The sequence below is a fragment of the Oncorhynchus mykiss genome, chromosome 6 (assembly GCF_057628025.1).
Source record: "Oncorhynchus mykiss isolate SJ-2025 chromosome 6, ASM5762802v1, whole genome shotgun sequence".
In the NCBI taxonomy this organism is placed as follows: Eukaryota; Metazoa; Chordata; class Actinopteri; order Salmoniformes; family Salmonidae; genus Oncorhynchus; species Oncorhynchus mykiss.
In genome coordinates, this window is record NC_143027.1 from 33,651,173 (window position 1) to 33,669,874 (window position 18,702).

The following is an 18,702-nucleotide window of genomic DNA, read 5'->3' on the forward strand; positions in this document are numbered from 1 at the left end:
CTTTGTCTCTGTACTGACGCTTAGCTTGTTTGATAGCCTTGCGGAGGGAATACCTGCACTGTTTGTATTCGGTCATGTTACCAGACACCTTGCCCTGATTAAAAGCAGTGGTTCGCGCTTTCAGTTTCACGCGAATGCTGCCATCAATCCACGGTTTCTGGTTAGGGAATGTTTTAATCGTTGCTATGGGAACGACATCTTCAACGCACGTTCTAATGAACTCGCACACCGAATCAGCGTATTCGTCAATATTGTTATCTGACGCAATACGAAACATATCCCAGTCCACGTGATGGAAGCAGTCTTGGAGTGTGGAGTCACTTCATGATTGTGTCCCACTTGTTGTTGATTCTTCACAAAAAAATACAGTTTTATATCTTTATGTTTGAAGCCTGAAATGTGGCAAAAGGTCGCAAAGTTCAAGGGGGCCGAATACTTTCGCAAGGCACTGTATATTTTACATTGTTTGCAAACTAATATGTGACACGTATTAATGCCAAAATAACATCTATTTTTTAAACAAATGCTAAAAATGCTGGGTTGAAAACAGGTGGGGCTCTACCCCACCTGCCCTGAATGATGGGTCTCCACTGGACTTAGCCTGTTCTCAGAAGTTAAAGTGCGCCCTTCCTTATGCTGCATATAGGACCATAAAACTTTACTGATTCAACATTATGCTGGGGAAAAATGTAACTTGAACATTTATTTAGTTTTTTTAGCGGCATCCAGGCAACAAGTAGGCTAGGTTGTAAACCAGGTGGCACTTAGCAGTCAGAGTGACGGGGTGGAATGCAAATGATCAGAGAGAGAGAGAGAGAGAGAGAGAGAGAGAGAGGCGCATCAGGACTGTTGTAGCTGCTAGCCTAACTGTTCATAGTTCAGTGTTCCTTGTCCCGCTCTTACTCTAATGTGTATTTGCATCTGAGGTCAGCAACAAAGGAATTTCCTCATGAGTTGAGAAGAGAGACTCCAAAATTATGACAATGGTAATGTACAGTTTCAATTTGTTACCTTCTGAAAATAATCAGACAGTGATAGAACATATAATCTTTAGAACATTTAAACTTTGTACAGACGTCTCACTTTGCGTTGATAAAAGGAAATTACACACAGACCAATTTGCATATAACGTTGCAACAAATTGTTCAGAAACTTAGAAATACAGTAGTAGGCTACCTTCATTATGGAATGGAGAACTGTGAGGATTGTTATAATGATGAGTCATACAGTTTTACAGTGTTATACAGTGTGGACTTTCACTTTTCGTACAGTGGCTCTGTTGTTGATCAAGTAAACGCTGTCACCTGCTCCCAGTTATTGCTTTCAATTTCTCTGCCTACACAAGCACCCAATATCAACACTCACACAGCTGTGTAATGCCTAAGATTAGAATGTTTACCAGTCATTCAAATCATTCCCTAGATGAAAGGTTTTCACTGCAACATGTCCATGCGCATTAATAGTCGTTCATTATTTATTTATTTGTTATTAAATAATGATACGTGTGGTGATTGAAAGGGAACAGCTGATTCAGGGCTTGAGATCCATTGGTGTTTTCGGGGGTGTGTGCCGATAATATCTCCTTTCTCCTGAAGTGTACACTCGTTCACTACTTCACACACATTTAAAAGCATAGGATTGACGGGATTGGCCTGGAGAGGGTTTCCACCATATTTCTCATATCAGTCATTATCTTTTAAATCAGTGAAGGTAAGTGAAGAAGTGCACACTTTGGGACGAAGGAGAGAAATTGGGATGTGGCCAGAGGGAGCCACAACCACCTGATCTGTGCCAGAAAGGTGCAGACCTCTTGGAAGAGGTCGTAGTAGCCACGATCACATACTGGGAGGCTATCTGGCCTAGTAGTATTGAAGTCCATGACAGCTAAGGGTTTTGCTTGTAAGGTGCCATGATGTGAAATACACTGTAAGATAAACCTCTAGAAAATAGTTACCCAATACATGTATGGCGGTACCATTGCACTTTACTAGGCAGAACCAGAAGCCAGCACACCTGTGAGCAGCTTAGCATTAGCCAGGGCAACTGCACTGTGCACTGTCCCTGTTTGCATCAGATACGATTCATAGTCACACGGCCATTTCCCTTTTCTACTGGTAGTTTATGGTCTCCCACGGTCCATAACAATGTCATTTTCTGTGGTCACTATCACTCTCCCTTGCTTAAAGGGCTAGCTCAGAACACAACCATAAATGTATCGTTTTCATATCATAGATGTTGTCAAGCCGAGCTCATTATTGAACACATTGCCGGCTCCCTTCTCTAAAATTAGACTGGGATATTCAGACTGGGTGAAAAACGAGAGATTGCTATTTGAAAGGGTTTACGCAGATACTGTTAATTGGATAATGAACATGCATGACAGATTTAAACTCTGCTGCCTGGGACACAAACAATAACAAAGTAAGGAATCCTCAGCTTACTTGCATGTTGCGGTCTTTCTTGGTCTATATACAAACCACTTCAAAGGTAGTTGAGTTATTCAGTTAACAACACTAAACAGGACATGCTAGTGATTTAAGACGTGTCAGGACATGAATATGTTAAAGACGGCGCCTAGGACTGTAACAATGGGGGAAATTATATTCAAAGTAGTGTCGACCTGAGGCATAGATATCAGTTATGACTCATGACATCTTCCTTTCCACTAATTAAACAGACCTACAGCTGGCTAACCACAATGCCAGAGAATCCCTGCAGTCTATAAACGTTTCATTGAATGATTAGTTGATAGATTGACTGATTCGTTGATTGATAATGACACTGTTTAAGTAATGGGATACAGTAGAACAGAAAATAGATTTGTTTGCTAAAGAGAGACTTTAGCAAAGACCATGTGGGCTGGCTTTGTTCATTATCAATGTTGACGCACAGGATATCTAAACATTAACCAGATGAATCAACTCAAACTGTTCTTCTCTTGCCCCCCCCCCCACCTCCCATATCCACTCTCCCCGTCTCATTCTCCCCTCTCTATTTCTGGGATAATTTACATCAGTCCTTCCTCTCTGACCTGCCATGCTGTGAAAACACAGCCAAGTACACTTCCTGGTTTTAGTCATCTGTTTCATCACAGGGACAGTGTGCCACACGTTACAGCCTCTATTATCCTCCTCTACCACATACACACATTGATGTGGCTTCACTAGATCATTTGTCCATTGTGTAATCATTTGTGTAAATTGTTTCTTTCACCTACTAAGGCTAGTATAAAAGACGTATTTTAGATTGTTGGACATCTAAATTCTCAATATTCCCCTGTGGTAGTTTGTGATCGTTAGTCATCTTCAAAGTAGTTTCATTCTAATTTATTCTGACCTGAGGTCTTGGCTTTGGATTAAAGCTCTTTTGTCTAGCTTAGTGACCTTCGGAACATAAAGCAGTCATTGACACAGCCTGTGTAGTAGCTCTGATAGCGAGTCTGATGGGAGAGTTAACTACATGTAAATATCTGGGAGGGGCCAGACATATGGTGTAACGGCACCGTTTATCGTATGATGTCACACAACCGGTATGAAAACAATATCGTTGAGATTGCATCGGGATTGTGTTCGTGTGTGTGCTACAGACTTCACAGTCAATTCTGTTTCCTTTTTCAGAGTTTCTTTGGAAAATTGAAGAACCTGTAAGTAGCCTACAGTGTGGATAAACATTTTGTTCTTCAGTCTTATGTGCCTTCCTCTGGCCAGAAACATAAGCCACTGACATGACACAGCACGCAAGTAACATCTCTCTTTTTCATTACAGACACAGTGGGCCTCCAGCTCCACCCAAAAGAATAGGTGAGCCTTCAGGAAATCCCCCTTATTATGCTCGTTGTTATAGGGATCCTCTATATGGACGTTCTAATGTGATGTGCTTCTTCTGCTCTCTCCCTCGTCGCTCTACCTCTCCTCTCCCCAATTTCTCTCTCTCTTTCTCCATCCCCCTTCTCTACTTTCTCTCTGTCTCTATTGATTTGTTTCAGAGAACAATGCGGGGTATGGTGGCTGGCCAGAAGATGAGTTTGTAAGTAGAAAAACACACATACACACGGCCCAGACTGACACGCCAATGGATATTTTGTTGAGAGGTCCTGTGTGGTCTTCTTGTGTGTATCACAGGACGATGAGGATGGGAACACATATGAGGCTCCCCCCTGTGAGCGACCGGCCATGAAGGTTCCTCCCAGACATGTGGAGGAGAACGTCTATTTAGGTAACACCACCACTGTAGACTATCATTCTCATTTGAGATTAGCTGAAATCTGACTTTCATGGAAAGTATGCGTTGATGCCAATGGGAGTTTGGTGCGTGGATCTCAAGTTATAATTTGTATGTAATGTTTTGAGGTGTGTTTTTATGTGAAAACACAATTTTCTTGTTGCTGTTTTTGTGTTCCACAGATAGTTCTTCAGAGAGGTCCAATCGTGTTCTTCCCAAAAGGCAGGCAGCACCACCCCCAAGGCCAGCCAAGATGGCGCCCATGGGCAAAGCATCGGTAAACTATCAGAGTATCAATGCCCATGCTTACCTCTGGCTAGCCTGTCTCTGTGTGTCTGCATACCTTTAGTGTTATTTAATGCTGTCTTTCCCCTCTATAGAAACAGCAGCCTCACCATCAGCCTGACCCTGAGGAGTTCTACATCGACCCCAACACCAAGAAACGTGAGACACCTCTCTCTAACCCCGTCTTTCTATCCTCCTCTCTCTATCCTCCCCTCTCTCTATCCTCCCCTCTCTATATTTTCTTCTCTCTATCCTCCCCTCTCTCTATATTCTTCTCTCTATCCTCCCCTCTCTCTATCCTCCTCTCTCTATATCCTCCTCTCTCTATCATCTTCTCTCTATCCTCCCCTCTCTATCCTCCTATCTCTATCTTCTTCTCTCTATCCTCGTCTCTCTATCCTCCTTTTTCTGTCTTCTATCCTCGTCTCTCTACCCTCCTCTCTCTGTCCTCTTCTCTCTATCCTCCTTTCTCTATCCTCTTCTCTCTATCCTCCCCTCTCTCTATCCTCTTCTCTATATCCTCCTCTCTCTATCCCCCCTCTCTCTATCCTCCCCTCTCTCTATCCTCCTTTTTCTGTCCTCTATCCTCTTCTCTCTACCCTCCTCTCTCTGTCCTCTTCTCTCTATCCTCCTTTCTCTATCCTCTTCTCTCTATCCTCCCCTCTCTCTATCCTATTCTCTCTATCCTCCTCTCTCTATCCTCTTCTCTCTATCCTCCGCTCTCTCTATCCTCTTCTCTCTATCCTCCCCTCTCTCTATCCACCCTCTCTCTATCCTCTTCTTTCTACCCTCCTCTCTGTCCTCTTCTCTCTATTCTCCTTTCTCTGTCTTCTGCTCTCTATCCTCCTTTCTCTATCCTCCCCTCCCTGTCCTCCTTTCTATATTATCTTTTCTCTATCCTCCCCTCACTATCCTTCTTTCTCTATCCTCTTCTCTCTATCATCCTTTCTCTATTATCTTCTCTCTATCTTCCCCTCTAAATCCTCTTTTCTCTATCGTCCTCTCTCTATCATCCTTTCTCTATCCTCTTCTCTCTATCATCCTTTCTCTATTATCTTCTCTCTATCCTCCCCTCTCAATCCTCTTTTCTCTATCCTCCTCTCTCTATCCTCCTTTCTCTATTATCTTCTCTCTATCCTCCTTTCTCTATCCTTCTTTCTCTATCCTCCTCTCTCTGTCCTCTCTCTACCCTCCTCTCTCTGTCCTCCTCTCTCTATCCTAATTTCTCTATCCTCCTCTCTCTGTCCTCCCCTCTCTATCCTCCTCTCTCTATCCTCTTTGTCCAGGACATGCAAGTTTCAAGTGTTATTAGTCGTATGTATGGTATACACTGTCCAAAGAAATGCATACTTGCAGGTTTTTTCTCTCGACAATACAACAATAATAAGAAATAATAAAAGATACTAATACATACATAAAGTAAATGGCTCAGTAGAATAGAATAAAGATCTTAGCATGAGTATGATACAGGTGTTTAGAGGAAAGGGGATTCAGCTGCAAGTGTTTAACTTGTGCAGTATTTAAATCAAATCAAATTTTATTTGTCACATGCACATGGTTAGCAGATATTCATGCGAGTGTAGCGAAATGCTTGTGCTTCTAGTTCCGACCATGCAGTAACATCTAACAAGTAATCTAACCTAACAATTTCACAACAACTACCTTACATACAAGTGTAAAAGAATGAATAAGAATATGTGCATAAAAATATATGAATGAGCAAATGCCGAACGGCATAGGCAGATGCAGTAGATGGTAGAGAGTACAGTATATACATATGAGATGAGTAATGTAGGGTATGTAAACATTATATGAAGTGGCATTGTTTAAAGTGGCTAGTGATACATTTATTACATACATTTTTCATTATTAAAGTGGCTAGAGATGAGTCAGTATGTTGGCAGCAGCCACTCAATGTTAATGATGGCTGTTTAACAGTCTGATGGCCTTGAGATAGAAGCTGTTTTTCAGTCTCTCGGTCCCAGCTTTGATGCACCTGTATTGACCTCGCCTTCTGGATGATAGCGGGGTGAACAGGCAGTGTCTCGGGTGGTTGTTGTCCTTGATGATCTTTTTGGCCTTCTTGTGACATCGGGTGGTGTAGGTGTCCTGGAGGGCAGGTAGTTTGCCCCCGGTGATGCGTTGTGCAGACCTCACTACCCTCTGGAGAGACTTATGGATGGGGGCGGAGCAGTTGCCGTACCAGGCGGTGATACAGCCTGACAGGATGCTCTCGATTGTGTATAAAAGTTTGTGAGTGTTTTTGGTGACAAGCCAAATTTCTTCAGCCTCCTGAGGTTGAAGAGGCGCTGCTGCGCCTTCTTCACACGCTGTCTGTGTGGGTGGACCATTTCAGTTTGTCCGTGATGTGTACGCCGAGGAACTTTCCACCTTCTCCACTACTGTCCCGTCGATGTGGATAGGGGGCTGCTCCCTCTGCTGTTTCCTGAAGTCCACGATCATCTCCTTTGTTTTGTTGACATTGAGTGTGAAGTTATTTTCCTGAAACCACACCTCCTCCCTGTAGGCCGTCTCATCATTGTTGGTAATCAAGCCTACCACTGTAGTGTCGTCTGCAAACTTGAGGATTGAATTGGAGGCGTGCATGGCCACGCAGTCATGGGTGAACAGGGAGTACAGGAGAGGGCTGAGAACGCACCCTTGTGGGGCCCCAGTGTTGAGGATCAGCAGGGTGGAGATGTTGTTACCTACCCTCACCACCTGGGGGCGGCCCGTCAGGAAGTCAAGGACCCAGCTGCAAAGGGCAGGGTCGAGACCCAGGGTCTCGAGCTTAATGACGAGTTTGGAGGGTACTATGGTGGTAAATGCTGAGCTGTAGTCGATGAACAGCATTCTTAGATGGGTTAGGGCAGTGTGCAGTGTGATTGCGATTGCGTCGTCTGTGGACCTATTGGGGCGGCAAGCAAATTGGAGTGAGTTTAGAGTGTCAGGTAGGGTGCAGCACTTCATGATGACGGAAGTGAGTGCTACGAGGCGATAGTCATATAACTCAGTTACCTTTACTTTCTTGGTAAAACGAACAATGGTGACCCTCTTGAAGCGTGTGGGAACAGCAGACTGGGATAAGGCTTGATTGAATATGACCGTAAACACACCAGCCAACTGGTCTGCACATGCTCTGAGGGTGCGGCTGGGGATGTCTGGGCCGGCAGCCTTGCGAGGGTTAACACGATTTAAATGTTTTACTCATGTTGGCTGCAGTGAGGGAGAGCCCGCAGGTTTTGGTAGCATCAGTGGCATTGTGTTGTCCTCAAAGCAACTACTTTGTCTCTATACTGACGCTTAGCTTGTTTGATTGCCTTGAGGAGGGAATAGCTACACTGTTTGTATTCGGTCATGTTTCCGGTCACCTTGCCCTGATTAAAAGCAGTGGATGCACTTGCTAATAAACTCGCTCACCAAATCAGCGTATTCATCAATGTTATTGTCGGAAGCTATGCGGAACATATCCCAGTCCACGTGATCGAAGCAATCTTGAAGCGTGGAATCCGATTGTCCGGACCAGCATAGAACAGACCTGAGTCTGGTAGCAGCAGTTGTGATGTGTGTGTAGCCTGAATATGTGTGTGGATGTGTGTATGTCTGTGTGGGTGTGTGAGTGAGTGAGTACATGTGTGCTAATGTGCGGAGAATCAGAGCAGGGGGTCAATCCAGTTCAAGTGTTCAGCAGTCTGATGGCTTGTAGATAGAAACTGTCTCTGAGCCTGTTGGTATCCGACCTCATGGTCCAATAACGTCTGCTCAACGGTAAGGGAGGGAACAGCTTGTGGCTGGGGTGTGTGGGGTCCTTGATGATGCTGCGGGCCTTCCTCAGGCACTGTTTCAAATAAATGTCCTGGATGGGTGGGAGTTTATCCTATATGATGATTGTGTATTTTAAATGTGGATATGAATTGTGCCCTATACATGGATGTGAATGTTGATTGATAAAAATGTGTAAAAATAATTATTGAGGCGTGTAATTGTACAGGAGAATTAACTTAAACAAACGAGTAGGTTAAGTTTGAGATGGTCAAGCTTCCCTCTCTCTCTCTCTAGCTCCTGAGGTAGACAGGAAGGAGAAGCCAGGGAAAAGGTCTACTCCTAAGAAGTCTGCCCCTCCTCCTTCCCGCCCTGCCCCTGCTCCCACCCCTCCCCCTGCAGAGGAAGGTAAACGCTACAGTTATAGATCTAGTTCCTGCCCGACTAGTAATTTAGGTGCAAGCAGTGCATTGTATCAACCATTGGTTGCATTCCAAGCCATCGACTGTGCATAGCTGATATGTTAAATACCTATCCAGTTGTTGTAAGATCTGGCATGCATCTGCAATGTAGTCGTGCAGGATCTCAACCAATAGTCAGACCCTGGAACCCTGATAGGACATTGGTGTGCTATTACATCAAGTCACCACTAGAGGGATGTGTGATTCTGTAACAGCATCATCCTCTGTTTTCTCTTTGCAGATGTCTACCTGGATCCTAATGAAGGACAGGTGAGCCCAACACATCGTTAACAGACAGAGCCTCACCCCTAACTCCAATCCCCAAACCTTAGCCTTTTTATCCGCTGTACCCTTTTAACACATTCTTGATGGACAATCAGTATATTCATAGTTCCATAGGGCCATGAGATGTCTGGTCTCTGGACAATTTCTAATTCGGCCAGAGAGAGGTGATTAATATGCGTGTTGTGTCTCTGTTTCAGGCAGACAGTGATGACCTGTATCTGGAGCCCACAGCAGGTCAGTTACTCCTGTAGAACCACTAATACAGCCTCAGTGTCAATGCATTTATACTGAGGTTTTGACTAGATCATATATTTTATATGAGATAAAGAGACAGGACATGAATTCCAAATTATTAAAGAAAAAACGTATTTAGCTTATTTTGAGAGAAAAGAATCCTTGGCACTGTCAAGAATAAGTACTCCTGTTTCTACAGCTTGCCCCCCTGCTCCTCGCGGGCCCATAAGGATGCCCCTCCTACCCAAGACAGCAATTGCCCCTCCCCCCATGCCCATGTGAGTACACCTGTCAAGACATGAGATGAAAAATGCACAAACTCATCTTGGTGTAATTTAGGTGTATATCACCACTTCCATTCTTTTCATAGTTATGCAAATGCAATAACTGAATTTCAATTCACCTCCTGAATTGACTGGGTTAAACTGGCCTTGACACCATCTCTGAAACTAGTGCCATTCTATGTCATGAGAGAAGCCATGTTATTGTTTTTGAGTTTTATTGTTTGACATGCGATATCAGCTCAATCCCATCATGTATGTCTGTCTGTCTGTCTTTCTCTGTAGAAAACCTCCAGTACCCAGAGCCAAGTCGGTGAGTTTCTCCATGGTTCACACATTATTTAACACACTACGGGCACATGATTTAACACATCACAACACTGGCCGGTTTCTAACACAGAATTGGCCTATTTCAGAGATTCTCCACTGAACATGTTTTTTAGTGCAGGAGTGTAGGCCTTATCCGTGTCCACATTTGAATGAGTTTCACACTTTCCTGCATTCCAGAGTTCTCTACTGGTCAGTGAGGCAAAGACAGGTAAGTGACACTACATTCTGTCTGACTAAAAATAGATGGATCATGATGATAATGTCTGCATCCCAAATGGCCTGTTCCCTACATGCACTACTTTTGACCAGAGCCCTACATTGGGAACTGAGTACCATTTGGAACACAACCATGAAGTGAAAATGCAGAACCTGGTCCATTGCTGTGTTTCTGTGACCCTCCCCAGCTCCTCCGCCTGATGTGAAACGCTCCACGTTCCCTGGCAAGCTGCCCCCACCCACCCCAGGCATCAAACCCCCCCTCCCTGCATCCCTAAAGGAACCCAAACCCAGGTGAGGCTTGGGAACACAGCCACTCTCACAGCACTATGCATGTACACACTGGATGAGACCACGCTATACGCTGCAAGGACATACAGTACATGTTTTACATGTGTTAAACATGTGATGCAGGTTCATGCTTTATGAACTTTCAGTCCTGTACAAGCAGCAACAGTCAAACACATGGATACCACTTAGCATTGCCTGATAACGATTTCCATTCTGTTGAGGTCTATAAAGAGGATCTTATGTTTGAAGTGTTAAGATGGCGCCGAAGAGGATGACTGACGTTTTACTGGCTCCTAACCAACTGTGCTTTTCTTTAGTTTTTTTGTACTGTCTGTAACTTATTTTGTACATAATGTTGCTGCTACCGTCTCTTATGACCGAAAATAACTTCTGGACATCAGAACAGCGATTATTCACCTCGAACTGGAAGAAGCCTTTTCCTTTAACGAGTCCGATGAGAAGGATATACTGCTTTCCCGGGAACAGGCCCAAATCCCTGTCATTTGCGTGAAGAAAAGACGAAGGAAAAGGGGGCGCAGGTCAGGCTGCCTTCTGAGAATCCGTAGGCAAGCGAGTAAACTCCCACTGCCATCCGTTCTACTGGCTAACATGCAATCATTGGAAAATCAAATTGATGACCTACGATTACGACTATCCTACCAACGGGACATTAAAAACTGGAATATCTTATGTTTCACCGAGTCGTGGCTGAAAGACCACAGCGATAATATAGAGCTGGCGGGATTTTCCATGCACCAGCAGAATATAGATGAAGCTTTGTCTGGTAAGACGAGGGGTGAGGGTGTGTGTCTTTTTGTCAATAACAGCTGGTGCGTGATGTTAAATATTAAATAAGTCTCAAGGTATTGCTTGCCTGAGGTAGAGTACCTTATGATAAGCTGTAGACCAGACTATCTACCAAGAGAGTTCTCATCTATATTATTCGAAGCTGTCTATTTGCCACCACAGACCGATGCTGGCACTAAGACAGCAACTCAACCAACTCTATAAGGCCATAAGCAAGCAAGAAAATGCTCAATCAAAAGCAGCGCTGCTATTAGCTGGGAACTTTAATACAGGCAAACTTAAGTCAGTTTTACAAAAATTTTACCAGCATGTCATATGTGCAACCAGAGGGAAAAAAACTCTAGACCACCTTTACTCCACACACAGAAATGCATACAAAGCTCTCCCCCGCCCTCCATTTGGCAAATCTGACCATAATTCTAGCCTCCTGATTCCTGCTTATTAGCAAAAACAAAAGCAGGAAGTACCAGTGACCTGGTCAGATGACGCGAATGCTACGGTACAGGACTGTTTTGCTAGCACAGACTGGAATATGTTCCGGGATTCATCCAATGATATTGAGGTGTATACCATCTCAGTCATCAGCTTCATCAAGAAGTGCATCAATGACTTCGTCCCCACTGTGACCGTGCGTACATATCCCAACCAGAAGCCATGGATTGCAGGCAACATCCGCAGCGAGCTAAAGGCTAGAGCTGGTGCTTTCAATGAGCGGAACACTAATCCGGATGCTTATAAGAAGTCCCGCTATGCCCTCAGACGAACCATCAAACAGGCAATACAGGATTAAGATTGAATCCTACTACACCTACTACACCTTTAAACAGGTCAACATTCAAAAAGCTGCGGGGCCAGATGGATTACCAGGACGTGTACTCAAATCTTGCACGGACCAACTGGCAAGTGTCTTCACTGACATTTTCAATTTCTCCCTGACCCAGTCTATAATACCTAAACTCAGCAAAAAAAGAAACATAAACTTTTTCAGGACCCTGTTAATGAACATGCACCTGTGGAACGGTCGTTAAGACACTAACAGCAATTAAGGTCAGAGTTATGAAAGTTTAGGACACTAAAGAAGCCTTTCTACTGACTCTGAAAAACATCAAAAGAAAGATGCCCAGGGTCCCTGTTCATCTGTGTGAACATGCCTTAGGCATGCTGCAAGGAGGCATGAGGACTGCAGATGTGGCCAGGGCAATAAATTGCAATGTCCGTACTGCTGATCGTCCTCGCAGTGGCAGACCACGTGTAACAACGCCTGAACAGGATCGGTACATCTGAACATCACACTTGCAGGACAGGTACAAGATGGCAACAACAACTGCCCGAGTTACACCAGGAATGCACAAACCCTCCATCAGAGCTCAGACTGTCCGCAATAGGCTGAGAGAGGCTGAACTGAGGGCTTGTAGGCCTGTTGTAAGGCAGGTCCTCACCAGACATGACCGGCAACAACGTCGCCTATGTGCACAAACCCACCGTCTCTGGACCAGACAGGACTGTCAAAAAGTGCTCTTCACTGACGAGTCGCGGTTTTGTCTCACCAGGGGTGATGGTCGGATTTGCGTTTATCATTGAAGGAATGAGCGTTACACCAAGGCCTGTACTCTGGAGAGGGATTGATTTGGAGGTGGAAGGTCCGTCATAGTCTGCGGCGGTGTGTTACAGCATCATCGGACTGAGCTTGTTGTCATTGCAGGCAATCTCAACGTTGTGTTACAGGGAAGACATCCTCCTCCCTCATGTGGTACCCTTCCTGCAGGCTCATCCTGACATGACCCTCCAGCATGACAATGCCACTATCCATACTGCTCATTCTGTGCGTGATTTCCTGCAAGACAGGAATGTTAGTGTTCTGCCATGGCTAGCAAAGAGCCCGGATCTCAATGCCATTGAGCACGTCTGGGACCTGTTGGATAATAGGGTGAGGGCTAGGGTCTATCCCCCCCAGAAATGTACGGGAACTTGCAGGTGCCTTGGTGGAAGAGTGGGGTAACATCTCACAGCAAGAACTGGCAAAGCTGGTGCAGTCCATGAGGAGGAGATGCACTTCAGTACTTAATGCAGCTGGTGGCCACACCAGATACTGACTGTTACTTTTGATTTTGACCCCCCCCTTTGTTCAGAGACACATTATTCAATTTCTGTTAGTCACATGTCTGTGGAATTGTTCAATTTATGTCTCAGTTGTTGAATCTTGTTATGTTCATCCAAATATTTACACATGTTAAGGTTGCTGAAAATAAACGCAGTTGACAGTGAGAACGTTTCTTTTTTTGCTGAGTTTACATGTTTCAAGCAGACCACCATATTCCAGGTGCCAAAGGTAGCGAAGGTAACCTGCCTAAATGATTACCGCCCCGTCGCACTCACGTCGGTAGCCATGAAATGCTTTGAAAGTCTGGTCATGGCTCACATCAACAACATCTTCCCGGATACCCTAGACCCACTCCAATTTGCATATAGCCTCAACAGATCCACAGATGACGCAATCTTAATCGCACTCCACACTGCACTTTCTCACCTGGACAAAAAGAACACCTATGTGAGAATGCTGTTCATTGACTACAACTCAGCATTCAACACAATAGTGCCCACGAAGCTCATCACTAAGCTAAGGACCCTGGGACTAAACACCTCCCTCTGCAACTGGATTCTGGACTTCCTGGCGGGCCGCCCCCAGGTGGTAAGGGTAGGCAACAACACATCTGCCACAGTGATCCTCAACACTGGGGCTCCTCAGGGGTGTGTACTTAGTCCCCTCCTGTACTCCCTGTTCACCCACGACTGTCTTGCCAAACACGACTCCAACACCATCATTAAGTTTGCTGACGACACAACAGTGGTAGGCCTGATCACAGACAACGATGAGACAGCCTATAGGGAGGAGGTCAGAGAACTGGCAGTGTGGTGCCAGGCCAACAACCTCTCCCTCAATGTGAGCAAGACAAAGGAGCTGATTGTGGACTACAGGAAAAGGTGGGCCGAACAGGCCCCATTAACATCAACGGGGCTGTAGTGGAGCGGGTCGAGAGTTTCAAGTTTCTTGGTGTCCACATCACCAACGAACTATCATGGTCCAAACACACCAAGACAGTCGTGAAGAGGGCACGACAAAACCTTTTCCCCCACAGGAGACTGAATAGATTTGGCATGGGTCCCCAGATCATCAACAAGTTCTTTAGCTGAACCATCGAGAGCATCCTGACCGGTTGCATCACCGCCTGGTATGGTAACTGCTCGGCATCTGACTGTAAGGCAGAGGGTATTGTGTACAGCCCAGGACATCACTGGGGCCAAGCTTCCTGCCATCCAGGACCTATATAATAGGTGGTGTCAGAGGAAAGCCCATTAAATTGTCAGAGACTCCAGTCACCCAAGTCATAGACTGTTCTCTCTGCTACCGCACGGGAAGCGGTACTGGAGCGCCAAGTCTTGGACCAAAAGCCTCCGTAACAGCTTCTACTCCCAAGCCATAAGACTGCTGAACAATTAATCAAACGGCCACCGGACTATTTACATTGAACCCCCCCATTTGTTTTGTACACTGCTGCTACTTGCTGTTTATTATCTATGCATAGTCACTTCACCCCTATCTACATGTACAAATGACCTCTAACCAGTACCCCCGCACACTGACTCGGTACCGGTACCCCCTGTATATAGCTTTGTTATTGTTATGTTATTGTATTACTTTTGATTATTTTTCACTTCAGTTTATTTGGTAAATATTTTCTTAACTCTTCTTGAACTGCACTGTTGGTTAAGGGCTTGTAAGTAAGCATTTCACCTTAAGTTCTACACTTGTTGTATTCGGTGCATGTGACAAATAAAGTTTGATTTGCGATAACTTAGCTAAGTCATTGAAGTATGAAGGCCTACTGTTCTTGCGTATTCAATGTTGTTGTAGCCACAGGCCTATATTGCTCATCTATTATAGTAAGCATGTTGGCTAATAATGGACCTGTTGTCTGTGTTGCAGCCCCCCTCCCCCGCCCATTATAGACACTACCGCAGCAGGTAAGAGCATGCTGGGAACAGGACCAGTTTTGGGTCACAGCTGAAGGATAGAAAGCCATAGAAATGGAAATAAAGGATGTGTGGAACTCTGAAATGCTCCAACTGTGGTTTGCTAATCAGAGTGAAGGACATCCTTCATTTCTTTACATTTGTGTTGTTTTTCTGTCCACATAATATGAACATGTTGGAGGTGCATATTGTTCATTTTTCATTACCTATGTGAATTGGAAGCCATTTTCATTATAACATAATTATAACTTGTTTAACCCCGTCATCTAGGGTGACTGTGGCTACTGTCAGCAGTGCTGTCCAGCATACTTGTGGCCTTGATTGTAACTACATGCTTTATTTTGAATAGACTGTAGAGCAGGGTTTCCTAAACTCGGTCCTGCCCCCCCCGCCCCCAGCTGTGGAGTGCAAGGGCAAAACCCAAACCATGCACCCAGGGGAGGGGGGGCAGGACCAAGTTTGGGAAACCCTGCTGTAGAGCACTCTACACGTTGGTCAACAACTCATTATTTCTCTCTATGCCAAAGTTTCTCCCTCTGGTATGCAGACAACCATGCAGGCAGGAAAGGAGGTATGTGCCTTCCCCTCTCATACTGTACCTCTCATGTAACCATGCATAATACCGTGTTAAAGTGCTACAAATGTTGCTGCAAACCTTAGTTAAATGGTGATATACCTGAAGTATGGGGTATCCTTGGATATAACTGTGGTGGCAGGCAGTGGAGGGCGTCATAGAGAACTGTGGTATGTTACAGGAGAAAGAGTGGTTCGCTGGAAACTGCAATAGAAAGACTGCTGAGGACCTCTTAATGCAGATCAACAAGGTGGGATACACACACACCGGAGATGAGCAGACACACACACAAATGCAAGCAAATACACACACACACACACACACACACGCGCACACACACACACACACACACAGTTCTTGAAGTACCATAAAAAATAAAAAATGAAAATGACTTAGAGGTAAAGAATCCCCAGCTCTGAAGGACCTGGCCAATGTGATTCCTGAATCAATATGATTAGTTATAGTTAGTTAGCCAGTATTCCTCAACAGTGAATCAATACTTCATTGATCTATTAGCCTGCCCACTTGGTCCTCTGTGGTTCTCTCCCCTCCTCTCTATATGTTGCTCAGTAGCTGCTGATGTTTTGTGATTATGTGTTATAATGCTGCTGATTATATGAGCGTATCTGTCTCTGGCCCTTTGTCTTTACTAACACAGCCGACCTGTTTCATTTCACGCTGAAATAGACAAGTAACGATGTGAGAGTAATCTCGATCGTAACTCCCCTTTATTTGACTGTGTGTGTGTAGCCTCGGGTTACAGCTGACACATACACACACCATCACTGAGTCTGATTCATCTATGCTCATTCAAAGACCCTGTGGGTTTTGATACTGATATCCATTCTCTCCTCCCTCCCTCCCTCCCTCCCTCCCTCCCTCCCTCCCTCCCTCCCTCCCTCCCTCCCTCCCTCCCTCCCTCCCTCCCTCCCTCTTTCGCTCCTCTCCCGCGGCCTTTTCCTCCCCCCTCTCTCCCTCTCCCTCTTGTAGGATGGGGCATTCCTGATACGTCACAGTTCAGCCCAGAACGCCCGTCAGCCCTACACACTGGCTGTCCTATACAGACAGAAGGTCTATAACATCCCCATCCGCTTTCTGGAGGAGACGCGCGGCTACGCCCTCGGAAAGGAGGGCAAGAAGAACGAGGAGGTGAAAAGACGGGGGGGGGGGGGGGGGTAGAGTGCTAAACAAGGGGTAAAATAATGAATCGGTGAAAGAGAATGGGAGGATGAGGACGAGAGTGTTGAGATGGGGGACACAGAGAGAGAGAGAGCGAGAAAGAGAGAGAGAGGGGGGAAATGAAAATGCGAGAGGGTAGGGAGGAGGAGAAGAGAGGGATAAGGAGAGGGGAAAAGACAGAGGCCACAGGAGGAAAGGAGGATTTGCAAAAAGAATTTGCAAAGGGAGAATGTGGGGGGAAAAGAATGAAGAGGTCAGGTGGGATAGAGGGAGGATGTGGGAGGAACGGAGGATGTGTGGAACAGAGATGAAGGAATGCAACTTAGTACTGTACTGTAACCTCTGCAATAACTATACTGTAGTAACTCTCTCTCTCACTCTTTCCCTCGCTACTCCCTCCCTCCATCTCTCTCTCATAGTTTTTCAGTAGTCTCCAGGAGATCATCTCTCACCACAAGAATAACCAACTGCTGCTGATCGATAGCAAGAGTCAGGCCAAGCACACCACGTATCTCACCCATCCAGCCCATCCATAAACAACATTATCCATAACCCACACACAATATATATCACCCACCCAGCCTGACAAACTACACTACACTACTATAGGGTGGCAGGTAGCCTAGCGGTTAGAGCGTTGGGCCAGTAACTGAAATGTCGCTGATTTGAATACTTGAGTCGATAAGGTGAAAAATCGGTCAATGTGCCCTTGAGCAAGGCACCTAATTTGCTCCAGGGCCGCCGTGCTACTATTGCTGACCCTGTCCAAAAAAACACATCACTGCACCTGTACATTTCACTTCGCTGTATGTGACAATAAATCAAAAATCTTTTCATAACCCACAGAAATGTGTATCTCACCTACACCAGCCCATTCATAAAGTACATTAAATGCTACCATTAATAACTAAATACATTTGATAACTTGGAAATACTACCTTCAATCGTCATGTTCCTCACCACAAGATATCCATTACAAACCCTCGTTTTTGTTTTGTGATGAAAATGGCTAGAAGTGTACATATTACCGTATATCTGTGTACTGTATGTGTTTGTGTGTTTAAGTATGCTGTAATTATGTCTGTTTGACTTTATTAACCTATTTTTGATTGAAATTAGATTAATTTTAAAATGCTTGCACCTGAATAGAGTAGTGAGTAGTCTATGAAAAGGTATATTCAATACCTCATTCTTGCTCTGAGTCTTTATGCAGTGCTTGTTTCAGTGAGTGATGGGGAATTCAATTTTGTGTCTACACCTGTGTTGTGACTGAATACTGTGTAAGTGGGCCATCTGTAAGTTTCTATTTATATAATAATATAGTCTGAAATGTTTTGAAATCCTGTTTGTGTTTTATAATTTTGTTGTATTTGCAACACAACAGCGTGAATGGCATTTATTTCCCTCAAAGTTGAAGTTGTTAGTTTAGATCTCCATAAATGCAAGGATTCACTAATTCCACAAATTAACTTTCAAGAAGGCACACCTGTTAATTGAAATGCATTCCAGGTGACTACCTCATGAAGCTGGTTGAGAGAATGCCAAGAGTGTGCAAAGCTGCCATCAAGGCAAAGGGTGGCTATTTGAAGAATCTCAAATATAAAATATATTTTGATTGGTTTAACACTTTTTTGGTTACTACATGATTCCATATGTGTTATTTAATAGTTTTGATGTCTTCACTATTATTCTACGATGTAGAAAATAGTCAAATTAAGAAAAACCCTTGAATGAGTAGGTGTTC

The 18,702-nt window shown here is 44.7% G+C and overlaps 1 protein-coding gene across 1 annotated transcript; it reads left to right on the forward strand.

The window, feature by feature from the left end:
- The first annotated feature begins 791 nt into the window (after positions 1-791).
- Positions 792-18,298, forward strand: LOC110525816 (uncharacterized). Its single transcript, XM_036979959.2, has 19 exons — positions 792-986; positions 3,618-3,643; positions 3,766-3,800; positions 3,986-4,026; positions 4,122-4,215; positions 4,404-4,498; positions 4,602-4,665; positions 8,566-8,676; positions 8,971-8,999; positions 9,212-9,248; positions 9,448-9,526; positions 9,815-9,842; positions 10,037-10,067; positions 10,264-10,369; positions 15,159-15,196; positions 15,733-15,776; positions 15,961-16,029; positions 16,770-16,928; positions 17,378-18,298. The coding sequence occupies exons 1-19, from the start codon at positions 978-980 to the stop codon at positions 17,492-17,494; spliced, it is 1,212 nt and encodes a 403-aa protein (XP_036835854.2). The 5' UTR covers positions 792-977; the 3' UTR covers positions 17,495-18,298.
- The last annotated feature ends 404 nt before the right edge of the window (positions 18,299-18,702 follow it).